Below are 24,584 nucleotides of genomic sequence, written 5' to 3' on the forward strand. Positions count from 1 at the left end.
CCCACCCAGCTGCTTTCATCCATGGTGGAGCAGCAAGACAAACAGGAAATCATCACAGACAAAACAGTGGAATTTTAACAAAATTTTAAAGGTAGAACATAGGCTGGTGTGATGGTTTAGAATTCCTAGGAGTCCTAGACACAAAGTGAGTCTGAACCCGCCCTCCAACTCTTGTCTGTGGGATCACAAGTGCTCATGAGGAAGTCTGAGAGCAGGACCGAGAGACCGCCCTGTGGTGGATCTGAGGGGCTGCTCATATCCACCTAGTCTGTGTCCTACTCAGAGATGGCATGGCCTGCCTGGAGTGTTTCTTGAATTGTAATCCCCGTATGTCGAGGAAGGGATCTGTTGTAAGGTGATCCGATTATGGGAGTGGTTTCCCCCGTGCTGCTCTCCTGATAGTGAGTTCTCACCAGATCTGGTGGTTTAAAAGTGTTTGGCGGTTCCCCAACCCACCCCACCCCACCCCTATCTCTCTTTCTCTCTAAAGATAAGCTAGGCAGAGGGTGAAACAGTTTGGAGGGCTCAGAAGAAGACAGGAAGATGTGGGAAAGTTTGAAACTTCCTAGAGACTTACTGAATGGTTTTGAAGATGAGTCAAGAGAAATGATCCAAACACACACAAATGGAAATCAGGTGGGAAAACTGAAACAGAGAATCTGAAATCTCCAGGGGCAGCATCAAATGCTCTAACGTTAAGTTAATTCGAATCCCAAAAAATAAACAGAAAATGGAGGAAACATTTGAAGAGATAATGACTAAGATTTTCTAAACCTGGTAGTAAGAAATACCAAACCTACACATCCAAGAACCTCAATGGAACCCCCGGCAAGGCAAAAAAAAAAAAAAAAAAAAAATCATAAAAATTATTTAAAAAAAAAACCTGAAAGCAGCAAGAGAAAAAGACGACAGAGGAGAGAAGAGAGACTGGTAAGAAAAATGGATAACTTATCATCAGAAAATAAATGGAAGCCTGAAGACAATGAAATGACTTCTTTAAAATGTATAAGGGGAAATGTATGAAAATAATTCTACATCCATCAAAAATGAAGGCAATACAAAAGACATTTTCACACAGACAAAATAGGAAAGAAGGAAAGAAGTCTTCTCTAGCAGACCTGCATTATAAGAAATGCTCAAACTAAAGGCAGCCTAATACAACAAAATGAAAACCCAGTTTTGCAAAAAAGAATAAAGAAAACCAGAAAGGACAAATATAAGCAAGACTCCGTCTCAAAAAAAAAAAAAAATCTGGTCAAAACAGTTGCACCTATATGTATGCATATACCCGTATGTAAATAAACAGTAAATTTCTTTAAAAGACTACTGATTATTGATTTCATGAAGTAAAAGTAGTCATGTATAATTACTTCATAACATATGTAGTTCAAATACTATGTAGTTCCCACATTCATAGTGTATGTAGAATTAGAATAGATAATAACAAGAGCACAGACAGCAAAAGGATGATTGGAAGTCGTCCACTGTTCTAAGGGTCTTTATTTTTGAGAAGGCAGATACTATGATTATTTTTAAATGCATGTTATACTCTGAGACACTATCTGAAAAATACACTAAAAGGCCTAACTAAAAATCAATAGAAAAGGCAACAGCAAAAAACGAAAGAAAGCAAACATGGAAACTAGAAATCAAAATCAAGATGGCAGATTTAAGCCCATACATATCAAAAATTATATATGGATCAGCTGGGCATAGTGGCTCATGCCTGTAATCCCAACACTTTAGGAAGCCAAGGAAGGAAGATGGCTTGAAGTCAGGAGTTCAAGACCAGTCTGGGCAACATAGCAAAACCCCATCTCTAAAAAAAAATAATAATAATAAAATAATTATTACATATAAACTAAAACTCTGATTAAAAAGCAATAGCTAACATAATTTTTAAAAACAGAACTCTATATGCTGTTTATAAAAAAAGTTTAAACATAAAGAATCAGATAAAAGGAAAGGGATGAAAAAAGATATGCTGTACAAACAGCATAAGAAAGCAAGTGTAGCTATATTACTATTAGAAGGTAGACTTCAAGGTAATTATTAGCACAGAGAGATATTTCATAAAAGGGTCATTAAGACAATAGGCACACATGCAAAAAAATCCTTTCAATATTCGATACATATTGATAGAATATAAACTGTGTTTTCTCTGACCAAGAGTACTTAAGTAGAAAAAAAGCAATAATATGACATGTGGAATATCTCCAACCATTTGGAATTTTTAAAACACACTTCTAAATATCACATGTTTTCAATCTATAGCCTAATCACATAAGGAAATAAATTATTTTTAACTGAATTGTAACAAAAGCAAATCAAAATTTGTGGAATGCAAGCTGAAATAGTCCTTAGAAAATGTATGGATTCAAATGCCCACCTCAAAAATAAGGTGTAAAATTAATGATATGTGCTAACTTAGGGAATGAAAAGAAAAACAAATTAAATGCAAAGTTTAAAAAAAAGAAATTCAGAAATGAATAAAATAAAAAGTGGATAATACGGATTCTCGGAAAATATTAGCAAAATTGATAAACCTCTATCAAGAAAATATGAAACAAAAATCCGTACCAAGCACAAGAGTTACCATCATAAATCCTATAGGTATGAAAGCAACAAGTTGATATGACATTTATGCCAATAAAGTCAACAACTTAGAGAAAATAAATTCCTTGAAAACCACAATTTATCAAAACCCAAGAAAAACAGGAAATCTGAATATCATTATATCCTCTAAATAAAATGAATTAAAAATGTTTAAACTTCTCACAAAGAAAACTCTAGGCAAATATGGCTTCACAGGTGAATTACCTCAAACACTTAATACCAATATGACACACTTACAAAAAAATAGTGAAGGGAAAACTTCCCAACTCTTCTGTAGCCATCGTAAACTTTGGTACCAAAATTAGACAAGGACACTAAAAATGAAGATCATAACACACATATCTCTCATGAACATAAATGTAAAAATCCTTAACCGAATACTAGCAAAATGGATGAAGCATTGTACAAAAAGCTAGTACATCATGACTAAGTAGAGTTTAATCTCAGGAATGTGAGGTAAACTTACAAAATTCAGTGTCATATATATCCAAAGATTAAAGAAACATATTTAATGATTTCAATAGACACTGAGAAACATTTTGTCAAAATTCCAACCAATTCATGCTTAAAACTGGGAATAAAAACTTCTTCAAAATGAAAAGGACATCTACAAGCAATTTTCAGCTAATGTCACACTTTAAGTAAAATAACGAACACTTTTCCTAATAAGATCAGGAACAAGGTAAGATGGTCAATAACACCACTTCTGTCAAACATTTTACAGGCAATCTCAGGCAGTGTAGGCAGGCAAGTAAAAAAACTAAAAAGCACACAGATAGGAAAGGAAGAAATCAAGCTGTCTTTTTTTTGAGACAGGGTCTCGCTCTGTTGCCCAGGGTGGAGTACAGTGACACGATTATGGATCACTGCAGTTTTGAACCTCCTGGGCTCAAGCTGTCTTCCCATCTCAGCCTCCTGAGTAGCTGGGACTACATGCACACACCACCATACCTGGCTAATTTTTTTTTTTCTTTTTTTAAAGAGACAAAGTCTCATTATCTCATTATATTGCCCAGGTTGGTCTCTAACCCTGAGCTCAAGTGATCTTCCTGCCTCAGCTTCCTAAAGTGCTGGGATTACAGGTGTCAACCACCATGCCTGGCCCTAATGCTGTTTTTATCATATAAAAAAAAAAAAAAAAAAAAAAAAAAACACTGTGTACATTTAAAAATCCTAATGAAACTGCCAGAACTAATAGAACTAATAAGTGCACTTGGCAATATTGTAAGATACAAAAACCAAGTATGTTTCTACATGCTAATAGTGAACAGTTGGAAATTAAAGGTAAAACAAATATCATTTTAAATTATCATGCAGAAACATAAAATATTCAGGAAAATTTAACACCAAAAAAAAAATGCCCACGACTTCTATGCTGAAAACTGTAAAACATTACTGGGATAAATGGAAAATCTAAACAAACAGAAAATCAAGTTCATGAACTGTAAGGTTCTGTATTCACAATATTGACCTATGGGTTTACGTGTTTTCTTGTAAAAATAAATTAATTCTAAAATTTATATGGAAACACCAAGGACCTACAGTAGCCAAAACTGTTTTACAAAGAACAGAGGACTTGTACCACCTGACTAATGATACAATAATCAAGGTAAGTGTGTTACTGGCAAAAGAACAAAGAGATGCAACAGAATAATCTAGAAATAGACCTACAGATGCACAATCAAGTGATTTTTTAGAAAGATGCCAAAACAATTAAATGAGAGGAAAGTCTTTATCAATAAAAGGTGATGGAAATACTGGCTATTTACCTGTGGAAAAAATAAATAAACCTCAACCCTCATGTCTCACACCATACATCCCCCAAAAATTTTCATGAGTCATGGACTAATTATAAAGCTTTTATAAGAAAACACGGGGAAATTTATTCAAAACCTCAGAGTAAAAAAAAAAAAAAAAATTTCTTGATGCAAAAAACCCTAATAAAATTTTTTAAACTGATAAATTCAAGTTAACATGTTCTCATCAAAAGACACTGAAGAAAAAAAATAGGCAAGCCACAGATCAGAGAAAATATTCACATTATATGTGGTAAATGATTTGTTTCTAAAGAATTCCTACAATTCAATAACAAAAAGACCAACAACACAATTTTTAAATGGGCAAAAGATTTTAATAGACATTCATGACAGAATTAACATAAATGGCCAATAAGCACAGGAAGAAGTGCTCAACATCACTAGTCAAAATTGGCTAAAATAAAAAAGATTAACATAACTAAAGGTTAGTAAGGAAGTGGAGCAAATGGAACTCTCATACATTGCTGGTGGAAGGGTAAAATTACTTTGTAACCTTAATTGCCTGAAAAGTCAAACATACATATACCATACCTGAGCACTCCCACACCAAAGTATTTATGCAAGATTAATAAAAATGTATCTCCACAAAAACTCTTGTACAAAACATTTTATCCTGGCTTTACTCAGAAAAGTTAAAATTTTTTCTATGGCCCACGTTCCAATATCCTTCAGCATATAATTTAAAAATAAATCCATATTAATGTCAATTCAGATTTCCATTTAATATCAGAGCCAATATAAAATGTGTCTTTCAATACATCACCATCAACAATGTCATCTTTAGGGAAAATTCTTACATTCTATGAAAAACACAGATACCTATATACTAGAAATGCTGTTTCTAATTCTACCCACTCCATGTTCTGCAAGTTCCACTAAAATTCTTTTAAAATAACTTTCTTTGCTCTTCTTTCTACACTGGTATCTTGGTAGTTCCTGAATAACTGATCATCACTGAACAAATCACACAGAAGAGTCAAGACACAGAGCCCTTTCCATTTGGCTTTACTTCATTGCTTATACTATAACCAAACTAAGCTATGGTTACTTTTTATTGAAATACATATACTTAAATATATATATTTCTATATTTATTGAAACCTACATATTTCTATATATAGAAATACATATTTGTATATATATTGAAATGTATTTCTATATATATTGAAATATATATATTTCAATAAAAGGTATAATTCCACTTACATAAAAAAATTTACATTTAAAAAGTTACATTTTAAAAGTTTACTTCCTGCCGGGCGCGGTGGCTCACGACTGTAATCCCAGCACTTTGGGAGGCTGAGGCAGGTGGATCACCTGAGGTCAGGAGTTCGACACCAGCCTGACCAACATGGTGAAACTCCGTCTCTATTTAAAAATACAAAAATTAACTGGGCTCAGTGGCTCACACCTGTAATCCCAGCTACTCAGGAGGCTGAGGCAGGAGAATCGCTAGAACCTGGGATGGCAGAGGTTGCAGTGAGCCAAGATCATGCCATTGCACTCCAGTCTAGGGGACGGGGAGAGACTCCATCTCAAAAAAAAAAGTTTACTTCCATTCAATTCCACAAGTATTTGCAGGGGTCTCTATCTTATCACACGCATTAAATCTAGGACTTCTCAACAGTAGCACTCCTGACATTTTGGACCAGATGATGTTTTGTTGCAGAAGCCTGCCCTGTGCCCTGGAGGGTGCTCAGCAGCACAGCTGTCCTCTACCCTCCAGGTGTCTGTAGCAACTCCCTGCCCTCCTCTAACCTCCAGCCCCAAAACACACAGTTAAAATACATTATATCAGTGTCTCCAGATATTGCTCAATGTCCCCTGGGAGCAACATCACCCACAGTTGAGAACCTCTGACTTAAAGGATTATCTCAACATGTGTTCTCCATACTTCCTGTGATTCCTTTTTGCCTTGGGCCTCCCTTCCTCTGAGTCGCCAAACTGGTTACCTAATCCTCAAGAGTCAGTTTAAAAAATCACTTTCTTCAGTAAGCTCTCCCAGCCAACCCCACACTCCCCCATGCTGCTCATCTCCCACAGCACCTTAGACCTTTGAACTGTTATTTGCTTCTGAATCTTCCTGGTCTATGAGTTCCCTTAATTTCAAGTCTTTTAGTTTCTAGTTTATTGTTGTATCCCTCAGTGGCAAAAACAGTCAACAATTGTCTAGGTGCCTGGATGTGAGGCTCTATAAAACGCTTACAAATATTAGTATAATTAATGCGTTACATAAACATTCTCATATTCAGTCAAATTGCATGGGCTTCTGAAGGCAACATGCTCTTAGCTCACTCTTTTAAAGTGAGAAACGGTACAGCATCATGCAAACAGATGCTGAATAAAGTTGCTGGTATAAAACCACTCTAAAACAACTAATGCTTCAGATACACAGGTGATTTCCTCCTCTCTTCTTCAACATAAAAATACAAGTAAGTGAATTCTACAAGTCAGAAGCATCTTGCCATCCTTTCAAGAGTGATATGGGAACCAGGCAAAATGAAACCAAATGTAATATTTGAAATGTCAGATTAACGAGAGCAAAACGGGAAGCATTTTCTTTAAGCAGTGCCTGAATGCGATGTGTGGGAGAACTTTCACAGAACGGATAATTATTTATCAAGTAAATGTGTGGGGGGTCACAGCACAAAGTGGCATGTGGCAAGCATGCCAACGAAGCTAACAGCATGTTATATAACACAATTGTTGAGGCGGGGGAAGGGTGATATTCCACCCTTCAGGGAAGAAAGCTACACCTCCTGACAGACTACAGCTTGCCATGGAAAAAACATCCATGCAAAATACAATGTCTCCAACCTAAAAAAATGAGTGACTTAATCATTTCACAGCCCATGGTCTCTGAAATGTGGCTGACGTCATGTAGTGATAGTTTATAGTGATTTAAGACCCTTCTTTTAGCTATGGTATTTATCTGCAGCTGTGTTCCATTGTTTAAAATAGCTTTATTGAGATGTAAGTCACACCATAAAACTTACCCACTGACAATGTACAGTTCAACAGCTTGTAACATATCCACAGAATTGCATAACCATCACCAAAATCAATTTTAGAACATTTTTATCACCCTAGGAAGTAAAAAGAAAACCTGTACCCATTAGCCATCTCTTCCCATTTCTTTCCAAACCTCTAGACCTAGATAATCACCCATTTACTCTCTATCTATATAGATGTATCTGTCCTGCACATTTCATATAAATGGAATCATATATACATGGCCGTTTATGACTGGCTTCTTTCACTTAGCATTATGTTCTCAAGTGTCATTCATACAGTAGCATGTATTAATTTTTCATCGTATGGCTATACCACATTTAGCCATTAATCACTTAATAGATATTTGGGTTGTTTCTACTTTTTGGCTATTATGAATAATGCTTCTATCAACATTCATGCACAAGTTTTTGTGTAAACATATGATTTCAATTATCTTGAATGTATAGCTAGGAGTAGAATTTCTGGGTCAGATAGTAATGTTATGTTTCATTTTCTGAAGAACTGCCAAACTGTTTTCCAAAGCAGCATTCCATTTAAATTCTCACTCTCAGTGTATGAGGATTTCAATTTCTCTACATTCTTGCCAGTACTTGTTATTACCTGGCTTTTTATTTATAGCCATCCTAGTAGGTATAAACTGATATCTCATTGTGGTTTTGACTTGCATTTCCCTAACAGCTAACAATATTAAGCGTTTTTCATGTGTTTAGTGGCCACTTGTGTGTTTTTTTGTTTGTTTGTTTTGAGATGGGAGTCTCGTTCTGTTGCCCAGGCTGGAGTCCAATGGCGTGATCTCAGCTCACTGCAACTTCCGCCTCCCGGGTTCAAGTGATTCTCCTGCCTCAGCCTCCCGAGTAGCTGGGATTACAGGCACCCACCACCGCACCCAGCTAATTTTTGTATTTTTAGTAGAGACGGGGTTTCACCATGTTGGCCAGGCTGGTTTCCAACTACCGACCTCAGGCGATCCGCCCACCTCGGCCTCCCAAAGTGCTGGGATTACAGGTATGGGCCACTGCACCCAGGCAACCACTTGTATATTTTCTCTGAAAAAATGTCTAATTCAGGTCTTTTGACCATTTCATTGTTACTTGTCTATATATTATTGAGTTATAATGGTTCTTTATTCTAGAAACAAGTCCCTTATCAGACATGATTTTCAAATCTGTGGCCTTAAATGCTGTCTCTTAGCTGAGAAAAATTCAAAGTAACCTTTTGGTAAATTGAGGGAGAAAAAAATGAAGCACACATCCATCTAACCATTGATAATCAAAGTAGTAATGGCTAGCTGGGCTCCACCCCACCCTCCATTAGCCATTTTCCCACTGGTTCTCAGTAATAGTAAAGTACTAGAACAACACATGGACCTCTGAAAACAAAAGACAGTAATTTCCCAACCTTGGGATTTAGAAGCCTCCCTTGCAACTAGGTGTAACCACATAACTCCATTCCAGTCAATGGTCTGTGAGCAAAAGTAGTCTATGCAACCACTAGAAAATGTCTCTACAACCAGAGACAGTGCTATGTGATAAATGGAACAGTGCCACATTCTGTCTCATGCCTCGAGTGGCGATAAAACTAAACCATGCTCAAGAGAAATCAGGATTATATCAGCCGTGATCTGGCAACCTCTGGGCTTCCCAAACAAGAGAAAAAATAAACTTTAACCCCGTTTAAGCCAGTTTATTTTGCCTTTTTCTGTTATATGCAACCAAATCTGATCTGAAATAATGCCACAAATAAGTAAAAGCTCTTGATTTATGTCTACACAGATCAAAGGCAAGCCCTGGCTCCACTGTGCTATCACCTACTTCAAAATGCTACCAGGCTGCTCTTTCAACACAGGAAATAAAAAAATAGCAAAAACAGATACTTGTAAAGACGACAAAATATGTTTATATTAGACATATACAATCAACTGCAAAATTGCTACAAGAAGGTACCCAATAAGAGGGCCAGGTGTGGTGGATCATGCCTGTAATCCCAGCACTTTGGGAGGCAGAGGCGGGCAGATCACCTGAGGTCAGGAGTTCAAGGCCAGCCTGGCCAATATAGTGAAACCCCATCTCTAGCAAAAATACAAAAATTAGCTGGGCGTGGCGGTGTGTGCCTGTAATCTCAGCTACCTGGGAGGCTGAGGCAAAAGAATCACTCAAACCTGGGAGGCAGAGGTTGCAGTGAACCGAGATCATGCCATTGCACTGCACACTGGGTGACGAGAGCAAAACTCCATCTCAAGAAAAAAGAAGGTACCCAATACGAACCTTGTACAAACTGCAGCAGAAATCCATTTATAATACCCACACACTGCACAACAAGTTAGGTTTATTTTTCTTGAAGCAGAATGAAGACACTAGAGCTCACAGTATAGCGGTGTGGTGCAGAAGAAGAGGACAGCTGACTGACAGTTGCTTGATTGAATCTAATCACAGTTCAGTCACTTCTGAGCAACAATTCAATTTCATTTAATCCCGTACAAATCTGATAAATGTCCACCATGTATAAAGCATTACACGTGGTATTGTGATACCAAGTAACACTAAGTAAAACAGTGTTCCTACCCTCATGGAATTCATAATCTAATAGACAAGGAACAAATTACTTATAATTCCCTAATTCCTGATTCTACCTAGGAATCAGGAAAGTAGACAAGAGAAGAGCCTATCTCATTCACATTTTTCACTAAATAATGCTTTCAAAGCCCCAAAATTACAGATCTCAAAGCACATTCACCTCCTGCCAGCAGATTTTGCTCCACACGAGACTAACTAAGACACAGATCGTGGGGGATGGCAGGAAATTAAGGGACCCCAAACAGTATCTACTAGTAACAGCAAACCAGAATAGATGTTTCTCTGTTTAGAAATGAGGAAATAAACCATTAAAAGGTGGTGGGGGGGTTTGTCATTGTTTTTAGAAAGCAGCTTGATCTTTTAGACTAAAGAATATGAACACACCAAGAAAATTATTTTCCAAGTTAACCAAGGAGCTTTAGAAAAAGTTCAGACTTAAAATAAATATGTATAACTTTTAAGAAAAAGTAAAGATTTATATATTAGTATCTATATGGTAGGAATGAATTCATATACCTATGTAACACGTTAGAGGAATGTAACTACCCCCCTCCCACTCCCAAGACTTACCGGAAAACTTTCAAAGAACAATCACCATTCCCCACATCTACACTGTTTGAAATGCCTTTTAGACATCCCGGAAGCAATACTGAGTAGGCAGCTGGATATAAGAAGCTGCAGGTCAGGGACAAGATCCAGGTAGAGATAATAAATTTGCAAGTTACCAACATACAGATGGCACATAAAGTCGTAAGGCTGGACAAGGTCATAAAAAAAGTGTGAGTGAAGAGCAAAAACAATGAAGGGCTGAACCCGAGAGAACTCCAACATCCAGGGATCTGGAAAATTAAGAACTGGCAAAGGAGTATAAAAAGTGAAGAAGCCACAGATGTGAGAGGGAGGTGTGCTGTCCTTGAAGCAAGCATGTGATGGAGGAGAGAGTGATGGGCTATGTCAGGGATGTTGTGAGGAAAAGACCATGAGTACTGGGAATCGACCACCAGGTACAGCAACAGGGAGACCACTGATGACCTCAACAGTGGAGAGAAAGGGCAAAGGCCTGAGTAGAAAGTTCAAAAGAGAAGATGAAAGAAATACGAAAAAAAAAAATTTTTTTTTTTTTTTGAGACAGAGTCTCACTCTGTCACCCAGCCTTGAGTGCAGTGGTGCCAACTCAGCTCACTGCAACCTCCACCTCCCGGGTTCAAGCAATTCTCGTGTCTCAGCCTCCTGAGTAGCTGGGACTACAAGTGCCCACCACCAAACCCAGTTAATTTTTGTACTTTTAGTAGAGATGGGGTTGAACCATATTGGTCAGGCTTGTCTCTTGCACTCCTGACCTGGGGTGATCTGCCCATCTCGGCCTCCCTAAGTGCTGGGATTACAGGCATGAGCCACCACACCTGGCCAGGAAAGAAATTTGAGGCCATAAATAGAACAGCCTTTTGAAGAATTGCTGCTGTTTATAAGAGTTAAAAAGTGGGCAGTAAATGAAAGGGAAGGGTGGTTTCATTGGTGATGGTGGCTGTAGTGGCTTTTGTATTTTAAGATGAATGAAATAAGAGCATTTCACATGCTGCCGGGAGGCAAAACTAATGTTAACAAGAAAGAAAAAGTAGAGTTGCTTGAGTAATATCCTGGAGCAGCGGACAGAGGATGGGAAGAGGAAATGGAAACACCTGAACAGAGGAGCTGGCCTCCATCAGGAACACAGGCAGCTCCCACAGGCAGGGAGGAAAGGCAGGGTGTCTGGGCACTGAGGGTGGAGGTGGGTGTCTACAGCAGGAAACAGCTCTTGTTACAGCTTCTATTTTCACAACAAAATAGGACACAAAGTCATCAGGAAAGGGAGGCAGTGTCAGAGCTTAAGAGAGAGAGGAAAATAAAAAATATTCAACTGCGAGTATACAGGAACTAAGGAAACACAGTATGGGCCAGGTAGGGTGACTCACGCCTGTAATCCCAGCACTTTGGGAGGCCGAGGCAGGCAGATCACTTGAGGTCAGGAGTTCAAGGTGAAACTCCGTCTACTAAAAATACAAAAATTACTCAGGTATGGTGGCACACACCTGTAGTCCCAGCTACTCAGGAGTCTGAGGCACGAGAATCGCTGGAACCCAAGAGGCGGAGGTTAAGGTGAGCGGAGATGGTGCCACTGCACTGCAGCCTGGGTGACAGAGACTCCAACTCAAAGAAAAAAAAAGAAAAAGAAAACACTGTAGGATCAGTGGCTACCATGAATAGCTTATTGGAGGACAGTGGTCATGTATCTGAAGTGATCCCATGAATACAGTAGAACTTGCTTCTCTACTCTAGAAAGAGAGAAGGCAGAACTGAATCGTAAGTTGGCATTGTGCAAACAAGCAAAATAAAGAAAGAAAGAAGCGGCGGAGGGAAGGGTATTAAAAAGGGTCTGTGATGAGTGACTATGAAATTTCAACCAGTTAAGGAAGAAAGTGAGTGCATGAACAACAATAGACTGTAGGGCTTAACTGGGGAATCTAAGGGTGCTTATTAGGAAAGAAGGTGGTATCAGAAAGAGAAAGTCTTGCAATCCGGATTGCTGAGGACTGCAGTTCCTTGTAATGACAAGGTGTAAGGAATGAACACCGGAAAAAACGGCTGAGGTACAGTAAAGAATAAGGTCACTGAAGGAGAGGAACTTAACAAATCAAGATGCCAAGCACTGAAAGGATCACCTAAAGTCATATTGAAATTACCAAGAATTGTAAAAGGAGCAGAGTTGGCAATGCACAGGTTGAGTATCCTTTATCCAAAATGCCTGTGACCAGAAGGGTTTTGGATTTCAGATTTTTAGGATTTTAGAATATTTGCACTTACAAAATGAGATACCTTGGGAATAGAAACCAAATCTCAACAAGAAATTCATGTATGTTTCATATACACCTTATACATGTAGCCTGTAGTTAACTTTGTACAACATTTTTAATAATTTTGTGCATGAAACAAAGTTCTGACTACAACCCACCATATGAGGTCAGGTACGAATTCTCCACTTGTGGCATTATGCCAGTGCTAAAAAAGTTTTGCATTTGGAAGCATTATAGATCTCAGATTTTAGGATTAAGGAGCTAAAGATTCTAGAAGCAGTTCAAAACACAGAAAAAGGTAAGAAAACTACGTATTACAGAGAGATATACTTTCAGTGTGCAACCATGAGAATGGATGGATACAGAAAAACAACTATAGGAAATGGCAACATTTAAAGGAGCAACAGCTGAACTGGAGAGGACCAAGAGATCTGAGGAGAACCTGAATAGTTAACTGTTAGGGAAGTAAAAGGATGGAGAGTTTCAGGAGGTCAAACATGAACAATCAATCAAATTGCTGCCATAGCCGCCAAGCTCTGTACCCAATTTCCTCCCAGGTTTCTCTTCATAATGACCCACAGCAATCTAACTCAACATGACTGATACGGGTTGGCTGTGCCCCCACCCAAGTCTCATCTTGAACTATAGCTCCCATAATCCCCATGTGTTGTGGGAGGGACCTGGTGGGAGGTAACTGAATAATGGGAATGGGTTTTTCCCATGCTGTTCTCATGACAGTGAATAAGTCTTACGAGATCTAACAGTTTTTATAAAGGGCAGTTCCCTGCACACATTCTCTTGCCTGCTGCCATGTAATATGTACCTTTGCTCCTCTTCCGCCTTCCGCCACGATTATGAGGCCTCCCCAACAATATGGAACAGTGAGTGCATTAAGCCTCTTTTTCTTTATAAATGACCCAGTCTTGGGTATTTCTTCATAGCAGTATGAAAATTAACTAATACAATGACCCAAACTAATTTCACTGTCTTCCCCCATCCTTATGCCCTCACTTTGTTTCCCACCTTAGTAAATGGTCCCATCTAGCTACTCAAGCCAGAAACCTTCCCCGCTCCTTCACCCTCTAACTGCAACATCCTGTTTATCCCCAAAGATCTACCCCACTTGGCTCCATCCCCACTGCCACCACACCAATCCTGGCCCTCTCACCCTATCCTTAAACAACTTTCTCTTGTCCACTCTTGCCACCTCCAGATCTTTCTTACTCTGCCAGAATGAGCTTTGAGAAATACAAATATAATTGTCACTTACTGCCCTGCTTAAAACTATTTAATGGATTAAGTTCAAACCTTCAAGTTCAGGCCCTTGCCCCATCTCAAGCCTCTTCTCCCATTCTCTCTGGCTCTTGCACTAGTGACGCTAGGTGTCTCAAATACATCATGCCCTCTCCTGTCTCCAGGCCTCCACATGCGACATTCACTCTACCTGGCACATGAATCTCAATCCCAGCTGACTCCAGATAACCCTTTAGTTATGAATTTACATGTCAGATCCTCTGTGTGCCTTTCTTTAACCACCTAAACTAGATTAGGTCCCCCGCCAGGAGTTCCCAGAAAGGAGCTGTGGACCTCAATGGAAGTAAATTAGAGACTTCTGCAAGAAAAAAAGAGGGAAGCTAAAAGGGGGGGAATCCAGGCCCCTATGTCTCTTTAATAAGGGAACCCACTTTTTTTGCTTTACATATGCATTAACATGAAATTTTATTTGAAAAGAGGGTCTCCCTATAAAGCACTTGAAAACCACTAGAATAGATCACCAACCTAAAATCCTCCCCTGTTCCAACAGTCTCCCTACAGGTGTTATCCTTCATATGTTAAGCACCTCCATAGGAATCCCTCATCAATGTCTTTGAGGGGTGGAGAGTAGTTCCAATCATAGCAAGGATCATGGCTAACAAAAAAAAAAAAAAGGGGGATGATCAAGGTCTCAGAGAAAACTAGATACTTTGGATGATTAAAGTGATTGAATTGCATTATAGACGTACCCTGCTTTCAAAACTAATCAGATTCACCTCACTTAACATATTCTCTAGTAGACAGTACTGCTAACACATCTTTGTCAATTATTTAGAAAACATTCTGACCATATGGTGATCTGCAGAGGCTTATAGCACAGTGGTTAAGAGGTAGGGCTCAAGCTGGGCGCAGTGTCTCTTGCCTGTAATCCCAGCACTTTGGGAGGCTAAGGTGGGTGGATCACTTGAGGTCAGTAGTTCAAGACCAGCCTGGCCAACATAGTGAAACCCTGTCTCTACTAAAAATACAAAAATTAGCCGGGTGTGGTAACGTGCGCCTATAATCCCAGCTACTCAGGAGGCTAAGGCAGAAGAATCACTTGAACCTGGGAGGCAGAGGTTGCAGTGAGCCGAGGTTGCACCGCTGCATTCCAGCCTGGACAAAAAGAGTGAGACTCATCTGAAAAAAAAAAAAAAGAAAGAAAGAAAGAAAAAGAGAAAAAGGTAAGATATGGGGCTCTAGGTAGAGAATGCAGGGGTTCAAATCTCAGCTCTTCAACTACCACTAGCTACGTGACCTTGGGGAAATTGCTCAAATGCTCTGTGCCTCAGTTTCTCATCATAAAATGGAAACAGTAACAACTACCTGAGAGAGCTATGGCAAGGAAACAGCTGAGATAAAACACGGAAGCATTTACGACAGTGGCACTCAGAAAGGAATCCAGTGCTACCCATGGGTGTGTGCACACAGATGTATGCTCGACTTGTGTTACGCTGACTAATTCCCTATTTAAAGTTTGGAAGAATTCTTATTGGCTTGAAATTTAGGCCAGGCATGGTGGCTCACACCTGTAGTCCTATGACTTTGGGAGGCCAAGGTAGGAGGATTGCTTGAGTCCAGGAGTTTTGAGACCAGCCTGGGCAACATAGCAAGATCCAACCTCTTTTACACTGACATTCTCTTCCATATTTTTCCTATCTTGGCAAAATGCTTATTTAACCACTCATCCTTTTCACAGTAGGGCCAAAATTATCATGGTGCTTAAGGGCCTGTTTTTATGTGTAATAAATGGTCCTCAATTCATTTATTATAAAAGCACTGCTCCTCCCCCTCTGTACTACCCCCAGAGACTCAACTGTATCATCTAACAGAGGAAGCAGCATCAATTACTTTTGTATTCCTGGGTTCTGACCTGAACTTTTGCTTTAACAAATCTCATAAGCTTTTATTGTACAAACATAGAACAGCCTTATCTAAAAACCATCACTGCCAAAACCAGGGCTGGCAAGGAATCACTGTACTGTCAGCCATTAAAAAGCAAATATTCTATGAGCACTAGGATTTTCCTTAATGCTACTGGAGGACGTAGAATTTAATGCCAGACAAGTCGTAATAATGACAAATAAACCTTTCTCTTCTACTTCTTCCTCTCTGGCAAAGACTCTTTTACAACTAAATAACTAGAAGTCATACAATAAGAAAAAAAAAATTCATCTTTGAATAAACAGAAGGAGTTTGTCTAAGACCCTCCATCACGTACAGGATGTAGACACTGAAAACTCCCACAAGCACAAATGAATGCTGCTCTGTATTAATAGCTAGCTACCTATCACCCCTTTTTAGCTTTGTCACCCAGTTCCTCTTGCCATTGTTCTCTTCATGCTACAAATTAGGCTTGGATCAACAATGAAAAGCTCCAAGGCAATTTTTTTTTTCCTTTTAGACGGAGTCTCACTCTGTCCGCCCAGGCTGGAGTACAGTGGCACCATCTTGGCTCACTGCAGCCCCCACCTCCTGGGTTCAAGTGGTTCTCCTGCCTCAGCCTCCCATGTAGCTGGGACTACAGGTGTGCGCCACCATGCCTGGCTAATTTTTGTATTTTTAGTAGAGACAGGATTTCACCATGTTGGCCAGGATGGTCTTGAACTCCCGACCTCAGGTGATCTGCCTACCTAGGCCTCCCCAAGCGCTAGGATTACAGGCGTACCCACTGCACCTGGCCTCCAAGGTTATTTTTTAGGTGACAACCCTGGTTAGAATGACTCCTAACTAAATCAAGATGAAACTATCACCCCATAGCTAAACCCGGTGACCAAGACTAAACGGCTTATAATGAACACACAGCCTGGAAATATAGCAAGGTAACATTTTCCCAGGCCATGGAAATCACAGTTGCAAGTAACCTCTATTTTTTAATTTTTTTTTTAAAACGACTCTTTCACCATGTCCAATGATTCCAATAACTTACCGATCAGCAGCTTCTATGTCAAAACAAAACCTTCTGTCAATGGAGTCAGTATGCCTCTTGGTACATTCTTTCAAAAAGAACACCTCGCCGTCTCCCTGCAAATAATCATTTTGAACAGTCTCAAAACCTACAGGATAAGCATATAAACACTCAGCCATTCTATACTGGAGAGCAGGGGAGCAAGGTTCAAGATCTTAAGTCCCTTCTCTTTACCCTATCCTCTTTCAAAATGGCTTTTTAAATGCTATTTAGAATCTAAAATATTAACATTTTTGTCATTCTCCTGATTCTTTTGAGAAGGGAGTCTCGCTCTTTCGCCCAGGCTGGAGTGCAGTGGCACAATCTTGGCTCACTGCAACCTCCACCTCCCAGGTTCAAGTGATTCTCCTGCCTCAGACTCCTGAGTAGCTGGGATTACAGGCATGTACCACCACACCTGGCTAATTTTTGTATTTTTAGGAGAGACAGGGTTTCACCATGTTGGTCAGGCTGGTGTCGATCTCCTGACCTCAGATGATCCACCCACCTCGGCCTCCCAAAGTGCTGGGATTATAGGCATGAGCCACCATGCCCGGCCATTCTCTTGATTCTTAAGATTTTCTAGACGTTACTGATTATGGTAATGTTAAGCCAGACAATACCAATGTTCTTTTTTTTTTTTTTTTTTTTTGGACAGTCTTGCTCTGTCACAGTTGCAACTAACCTCTATTTTTTTAATCATTTTTTTTAAATGCCCAGGCTGGAGTGGCTCCGCCTCTGGGTTTAAGCAACTCTGTGACTCAGCCACCCAAGTAGCTGGGATTACAGGTGGGCATCACCATGACTGGCTAATTTTTATATTTTTAGTAGAGACAGGATTTCACCATGTTAGCCAGGCCAGTCTTGAACTCCTGACCTCAAGTGATCTGCCCGCCTTGGCCTCCCAAAGTGCTGGGATTACAGGCATGAGCCACTGTGCCTGGCCAAATGTTAATCTTTAAAGGTAGATTAACAGTACAGTTTTTAGATATTGGAATACTGTTAGTCTCTTATTGTACTCTTTTTTTAGTGTAAAAATTTATTTCATATTATGTCATACCACATGTCACAGACAACATGTGACTATTTTTGGCCTATAAAAACTGTAATTCCATACAGGTCAATCTAAAAGTACACCAATAACCCTAGATTAAATATTTTGATAATCTAAAGCTAGAACCATTTATCTAGGCAATTTCTGTCTTTCCTATGTGAATCACCCTGAATTTATCTTTACTTAATTTGCAATGCAGAAATACAGGTGCTCAGTAAAAGAACAACTCTATGAAGTGTGAGTACATACTTACTGAACATTTTCACATTTTCCAGAACGTGAAGATCTCTAAATAACATTAAGATATACAAATATTCAAAATCTCCAGCTATCTTCCATAACATATTTATTATTATTTGGAGGCTAAAACAGAAAGGTATCACTAAGCAGAAATATCTCAGGGCTTGAATTGGCTCTGACAGGAAACTCAGTCTCAAACTTGATGCTTCAAGAGCCATCTCCTCACTTCCTTCTCCTCACCATGACTAATTTTCCATGTCTATTTCATTATTATATAAATGTGTTTTTATTAAAAGCTGCTTTAAATATTTTTCAGGGAAAGGCATCGTGTAAGTAAATAGAAGTGAACTTAGGTTTTGGTTTTGTTTTTTTATTCATCTAAGCAAAACCATACCCATTCACCCAGCAAGCGATGAATTAACCTGCTTTCTTAAAAATGTGTTATCAATTATGTTCAACATTGGTGGGAAGAGTTTTGTTTCTAGACCATTAATTATTGTAATAAGCTGCAGATTCCATTTAAAATACACATAAAGATCACCTTTCTACACAGCCAACTCTGTGAGGTCGTCTTGCTCTTTTCTTACTATCACGCTCTGCTGTTTTTATTTCAGGGGGAGCAGTTAACTAAATGCATTGCAAATACCTATGTGAGAACTTTGTAAGACGAACTGAACAACAGTAAAATTTATTACAGATCACTCTTCTTTGTTTTTAGGCTATGAATACATTTGTACAAGTCAGCTCCATTGTATAAATGCTGAGGAACCACTGAGTCATGAAAGCTTGCTGTCAATGTTACCTTTATCTTAAACAGTGACATAAAAGGATTCTATTGTTCACCTAAAAAAATACCTAGTGGTTAAAACTGCATATTCTCACTCATAAGTGGGAGCTGACAATGAGAACATACAGAAACAGGGAGGGGAACATGACATACTGGGGCCTCTGAGGGGGTGGGGGGCTATGGGAGGGATAGCATTAGAATTATCTAATGTAGATGACAGGCTGATGGGTGCAGCACACCACCATGACACATGTATACCTATGTAACGAACCTGCACGTTCTGCACATGTATCCCAGAACTTAAATTAAGACAAGGAAAAAAAAAAAAATCTAATGGTTTAAAACCCAAGCATGCAATTCAGAAAACACATACATTGTTCCGTCTTCTGGCCCATTTTACTTAAAAACAAAACAAAGATTTTAAAATTAAAAATGTATCATCAGTGAATATAAACCATTAAAATGACACCCTCAAACACTACCTCTGACAGACTAAAATCTATTCCATGTTGAATCAAATACTTACAAGTTTCCCTCCAGATCTGTGCTCAAATGGGATCATGTTGAACTTCTTCGCTGCTTTTCGATACATGCAATAGTGTTTTACCCAACTGGAACCAAACGGAGCAGGCCCTTCAACAAAAAAACAGCCCTTTATATTTTCCCTCATAAATTAAGCAGATAAGTAGAGCTATAAATACATTACTAAAGAGGAAAAGTGTAAAAAGCAGCAACAGATACAGTTGAATCAATGAAACAGCTCAGCAATACTGCTGGTTCTAATAAGAAAAGGGAAAATAAGAACAGGTGCTTTGAAACAAAACTCTAAAACAGATTTAGCAACACAGAAGTGATTTAAAGACATACTGTTTGAATATTTTGCCAGAAAAATCAACAGTTATCTCCTACCTGAAAATCTCTTAAATGTAAGCTCAATTTTTTGTTTCTAGGTATTAAGAGCTCACAACGGTTTGAAAAGTTGCATCCCATATATGAGATGGTTTGGGATTTAATTCTGGCCTCTCAAAATGATAGAATTATAGAGTCATAGTGCTAAAAAGCATCTAGTCTAAAAATCCACCTAATGCACTTTAAGTCCATGAACAGCACCCTGGTAAGCAGCTGCTCTTACTGATGATTGAAAGCTAACCTTTAATAATGAAGTATGGGCGGGGCGCGGGGGTTCATGCCTGTAATCCCAGCACTTTGGGAGGCCAAGGCAGGTGGATCATGAAGTCAGGAGATGGAGACTATCCTGGCGAATATGGTGAAACCCCATCTCTACTAAAACACAAAAAATTTAGCCAGGGTGGTGGTAGGCACCTGCAGTCCCAGCTACTCGGGAGGCTGAGGCAGGGGAATAGCCTGAACCCAGGAGGCAGAGGTTGCAGTGAGCTGAGACCACGCCACTGCACTCTAGCCTGGGCGACAGAGACTCTGTCTCAAAAACAATAACAACAACAACAACAATTAGCTGGGCGTGGTGGTGGGTGCCTGTAACCCCAGCTACTGGGGAGGGTGTGGCACGAGAATGGCTTAAACCCAGGAGGCAGAAGTTGCAGTGAGCCGAGGTCGTGTCACTGCATTCCAGCCTGGGTGACAGAGCAACACTGTCGAAAAATAAAATAGATTAACATTGGTATTGTCTGGCTTAACATTACTGTAATCAGTAAGGTCTAGAAAATCTTAAGAATCAAGAGAATGGCCAGGCACGGTGGCTCACATCTGCACTCCCAGCAAAAAAGAAAAACAAGAAGTAGGAAGAATAAGAAATTTAAGACAATAGGAGTGACTGTCCAAGTATGCCCCAGAACATTCTGTGAACCCCTTTTCCACTCTAAGTCAGCAGTACCACCATCAGGGCTCACAGGACAGTGCTGTATGTCAGAGGGACCTCTAGCATCTGGAACTTCACATGCCAATACAAGTCCAACCGTAACAAATGAAAGGTTAGGCCCAGCAGAAGTTGACAATTTTTTACTTTAGTGAGTCAAGACATTTTTTAAAAAACAATTAACATCTGTTATCACCATAATTTCATGTCAAACAAACAAAGCTTCTATACCTAAAAATCAAAAAAGATAAGCTCAGGAGGGAAAAAAATAACTCATGTAAAAGGAATGCTTTTAGCTAGTTACATTATTTGGGATAGGGGTAATAGCTAATTACATTATTTGGGATAGGGGTAATAGATGAAAGGAGTTACCAGACCAAAATCAATTTTATCTCAGACCATCATTAGTCCAAAGACCTGAATTTGGGAACCACTGCTGTGTGTTTCAAAGAACCAGCATTTGTACTGTGTTCTATGGTTCACGAAAAACTATTGCACAGGTATTTTATTTAACTCTAAGAAAAAAAAAAAAAAAAACTGCCCAGAGAGGATGATACTTACTGCCTTTTTAATCTAAAAAAATTTAAGCTTAGCCCAAATGCCTGGAAAATGACAAAGCCGAACCTTAAATCAGAATCTCTGACCCCAAATATCAAGGTCTTTCCACTACTTAAGCCACCACCCCCTTCTGACAACTAACAGAGCCTATTCGACCAGCTCTGGGCATACACACTAACGATGCTCTTTCACACCTGTCCAAGCACCAAGCAATTTACAGGAGACGTTACCAACACAGACTCCACTTTCAGAATGACAATCCCAGCATTCAGTAGTTGTATGACCTAGGGAACATTATTTACCTCTCGGTGCCCCTATTTTCATTTATAAATGGGGAATAATAATAGTATCTTATACTTCATAGGGCTGTTTTATGGATAAATGAGACAAGTTGTATACAAGTTTAGCACAGTGCTGGGTATACAATGAATGAGGAAAGAATTTTACCACTACTGTTACGTTGCTTCATTTCAATTTCTCTCAAAGGCAACAGTGATGAATGTAAAAATTAAAGTTTCCTGTGATTTTCACTTGGGCATATAATACAAATAATTCTAACATTCTCAAGACTATCTTGAGTTTTAATTTAGTTCTTTCAAATTCAATTTTAAAAACTGAGATTAATAAGATAATGTATGAGAAAAATTCAGACTTCTGCCATATCATACAACTGCTCACAAGAGGCGAACGCTGCAAGATTCCAGAATAAGGGCAAATGGAAAAAGCACAACCATCCTGCTGCCTGCATAGAACATGAACTTCCATTCAAAGCACAGGTACCCCGTAACCTTTCCCTGAGTCATCTCTACCAGTAAATTTTTAGGTTGGATTGAAAGTCCTGTAAATCAGCCACACTTAAATGAAGTGACATCTGTAAAACACCCTTATTACAGTTAAGGGTGAAGAGGGAGGGAAATAGTAAAGAGAGACACATTTCACATTCTCATCCTTCCTGCTAACTAGCAATTGGGTTCTACAGTTGAAGTAGTAAACCTTAAGAGCTTAGCTGTTAAAATAAGACCAAATGTTCAAAGTCTGAAAGAAAGACAGGTCCTTCAGTTTTCAAAATGAGAACAATCTGTGCACTGTGTATTTGCTAAGATAGCAACAGAGACTAAAATCCCTACAAGTTAGGATGCCACACAGGAATATCTTTTATCACTATCTGCAGTTTTCCTGATGATTTGAGTAGGAACCAACTATCTCAGATTGGTGGGAACAAAAATGGTATGAAGGAAGGAGAAAAATACTAATATGTCCCTCTTGACCTTAAGATGATGGTGAGGCAGGGTTGTGGGAGGGGAGGATGTGTACGCGTGTATGAATGTGTGTGCCTGTGTGCGCTAGTAATGAGGGCAGAGGTGAGGGGGAAGGAGAAAAAATAAAATACCCTCATAACTCTGGCTCATTTTCAATCTTACACCAAATTCTGACTTCCTTATAAGCATGTTCCTGGGGCACGCACAGTGTGAAACAGAAGCTAGTGGGGTGTCGGAAGAACAGGGTGCTCACAGCCACTCCTAAGCTCACTGTACCCCTCTCTCCAGGGCTGGAATGTGTTTCTCCTGAATATGTAATATACACCCACTAGGCGATAGAAGCAGGCAGAGAAAGGGGTGGGAATAATTGCCCAAAATGTCACAATAATGGCAAGAATAGCAGAGTTTTCAATAATTTGCATTTTTAAGCAGTCACTGCTGGAGGGCCTCTTACTTTTTTCCTGGACATACAGGTAGCCTTCTGCTGTAAACTGACTTGCTCGTTTGTGGTCCTTGGGATTCTGTCTGATTTTGTTCATAAGCTCTTCCACTTCTGACCTTGTTCCTTCAAATCGATTCCGTGTCTGAGATGGATTAAAAAACACACATAAATGTTAAGTTCTGAGTTTTCTCGTGCACATTTTAAAGTCTCTGGATAACCGTAATTACATTTTTTAACTCTAAATAACTTTTCTATAAATTTATCAAAACATCCCCATTCCTTCCAGTGTACCTCCTTACTGAGATTAACGCGCAAAGAAAAAAAAAAATAGTGGTAAAATAGCTACCAGAGGAGTATAAGCCAGGGTTACTACAGGTTACTTACTTTGGAGGCTTTCTAACACCATGAATAATTTTATTATTCAACATAAAAAATTCCTGCCTTCAGGTCTCACACTACTAAATTTTAGGTTTAAAACATAAGTAGGTTTTAATATACCTACCTGAGAAGTATTTCCTTTGCAACGACCAATCTGACTCAATCAATCTGATTTGTTACTGTTACATTAGCAGTCTGTAAATACTCAGAATCTGAAAAAGTTTAATTCTTCTTTGCAAACTAATAAATACAAGTGTCAGTTTTTCCAGGTCATGGCACTTGCATTTGAAAATGACATTTCTTCCCTGAAGACGGAAGGGGGAAAAAATCTCACCTACACAAATAATGTCTTTGATATCTGAAGAGACAAATCACATTTCTGAAATGCAGGAGATGTGGTGTGCCAATATCTGTCAAACGGCTACACTGAAAACGTATATGCAAGGTGAAGTGACAGAATTATTACCAAGGCAATTGTGATGAGTCGCCACCACCGTGTTCCTGGACACAGGAACCTTCATCCAGGCTCAAAACTAATTGTATTAATACCAAAAAACTGCTGATGTGAAACTGTGGAGGAACTGAGACAGAAAATTATTATTGAAATTTCTCCTCTTTCCTCCCTACAATAAAAGGGGTTGCCAAGGGTCCTAAGCGTGGGAAAACGGTAGAATGGCACATCTTTTTTGTCAAGGGATGGAGAGTCATCTGATAAATGTAGATTGTAAAAGGGAAAACCTGTCTGCAGAGGTTTTCTTTTAAATACAAAACTAAGCTGCGAGAAAAATCAGCTTATGTCCTGTAAGAAAGTATAAGCCTGCAAAGCAAGTAGAACTCAGTTGTTGATGACTAGGTTCCCTCTCTCCCTCCATTTCTCCAGGTTTTCTTATCCCCAATTTTTTTTTTTTTTTTTTTTTTTTTTTTTTTTTTTTTTTTTTTT

At 39.0% G+C, this 24,584-nt stretch overlaps 1 protein-coding gene across 1 annotated transcript in view; it reads right to left on the reverse strand.

Moving 5' to 3' along the window:
• The window catches only part of ARHGAP10 (Rho GTPase activating protein 10), a 351,063-nt gene that overhangs the window by 175,198 nt on the left and 151,281 nt on the right, over window positions 1–24,584 (reverse strand). Inside the window, exons 8-10 of the mRNA XM_011973261.1 lie at window positions 23,279–23,408; window positions 19,700–19,806; window positions 17,075–17,169 (exon numbers count right to left, since the gene is read on the reverse strand). Coding sequence (XP_011828651.1) covers window positions 17,075–17,169; window positions 19,700–19,806; window positions 23,279–23,408 — 332 coding nt within the window. The remainder of the gene's footprint in view (window positions 1–17,074; window positions 17,170–19,699; window positions 19,807–23,278; window positions 23,409–24,584) is intronic.

Source organism: Mandrillus leucophaeus, unplaced genomic scaffold, assembly GCF_000951045.1.
Source record: "Mandrillus leucophaeus isolate KB7577 unplaced genomic scaffold, Mleu.le_1.0 Scaffold136, whole genome shotgun sequence".
Taxonomy (NCBI): Eukaryota; Metazoa; Chordata; class Mammalia; order Primates; family Cercopithecidae; genus Mandrillus; species Mandrillus leucophaeus.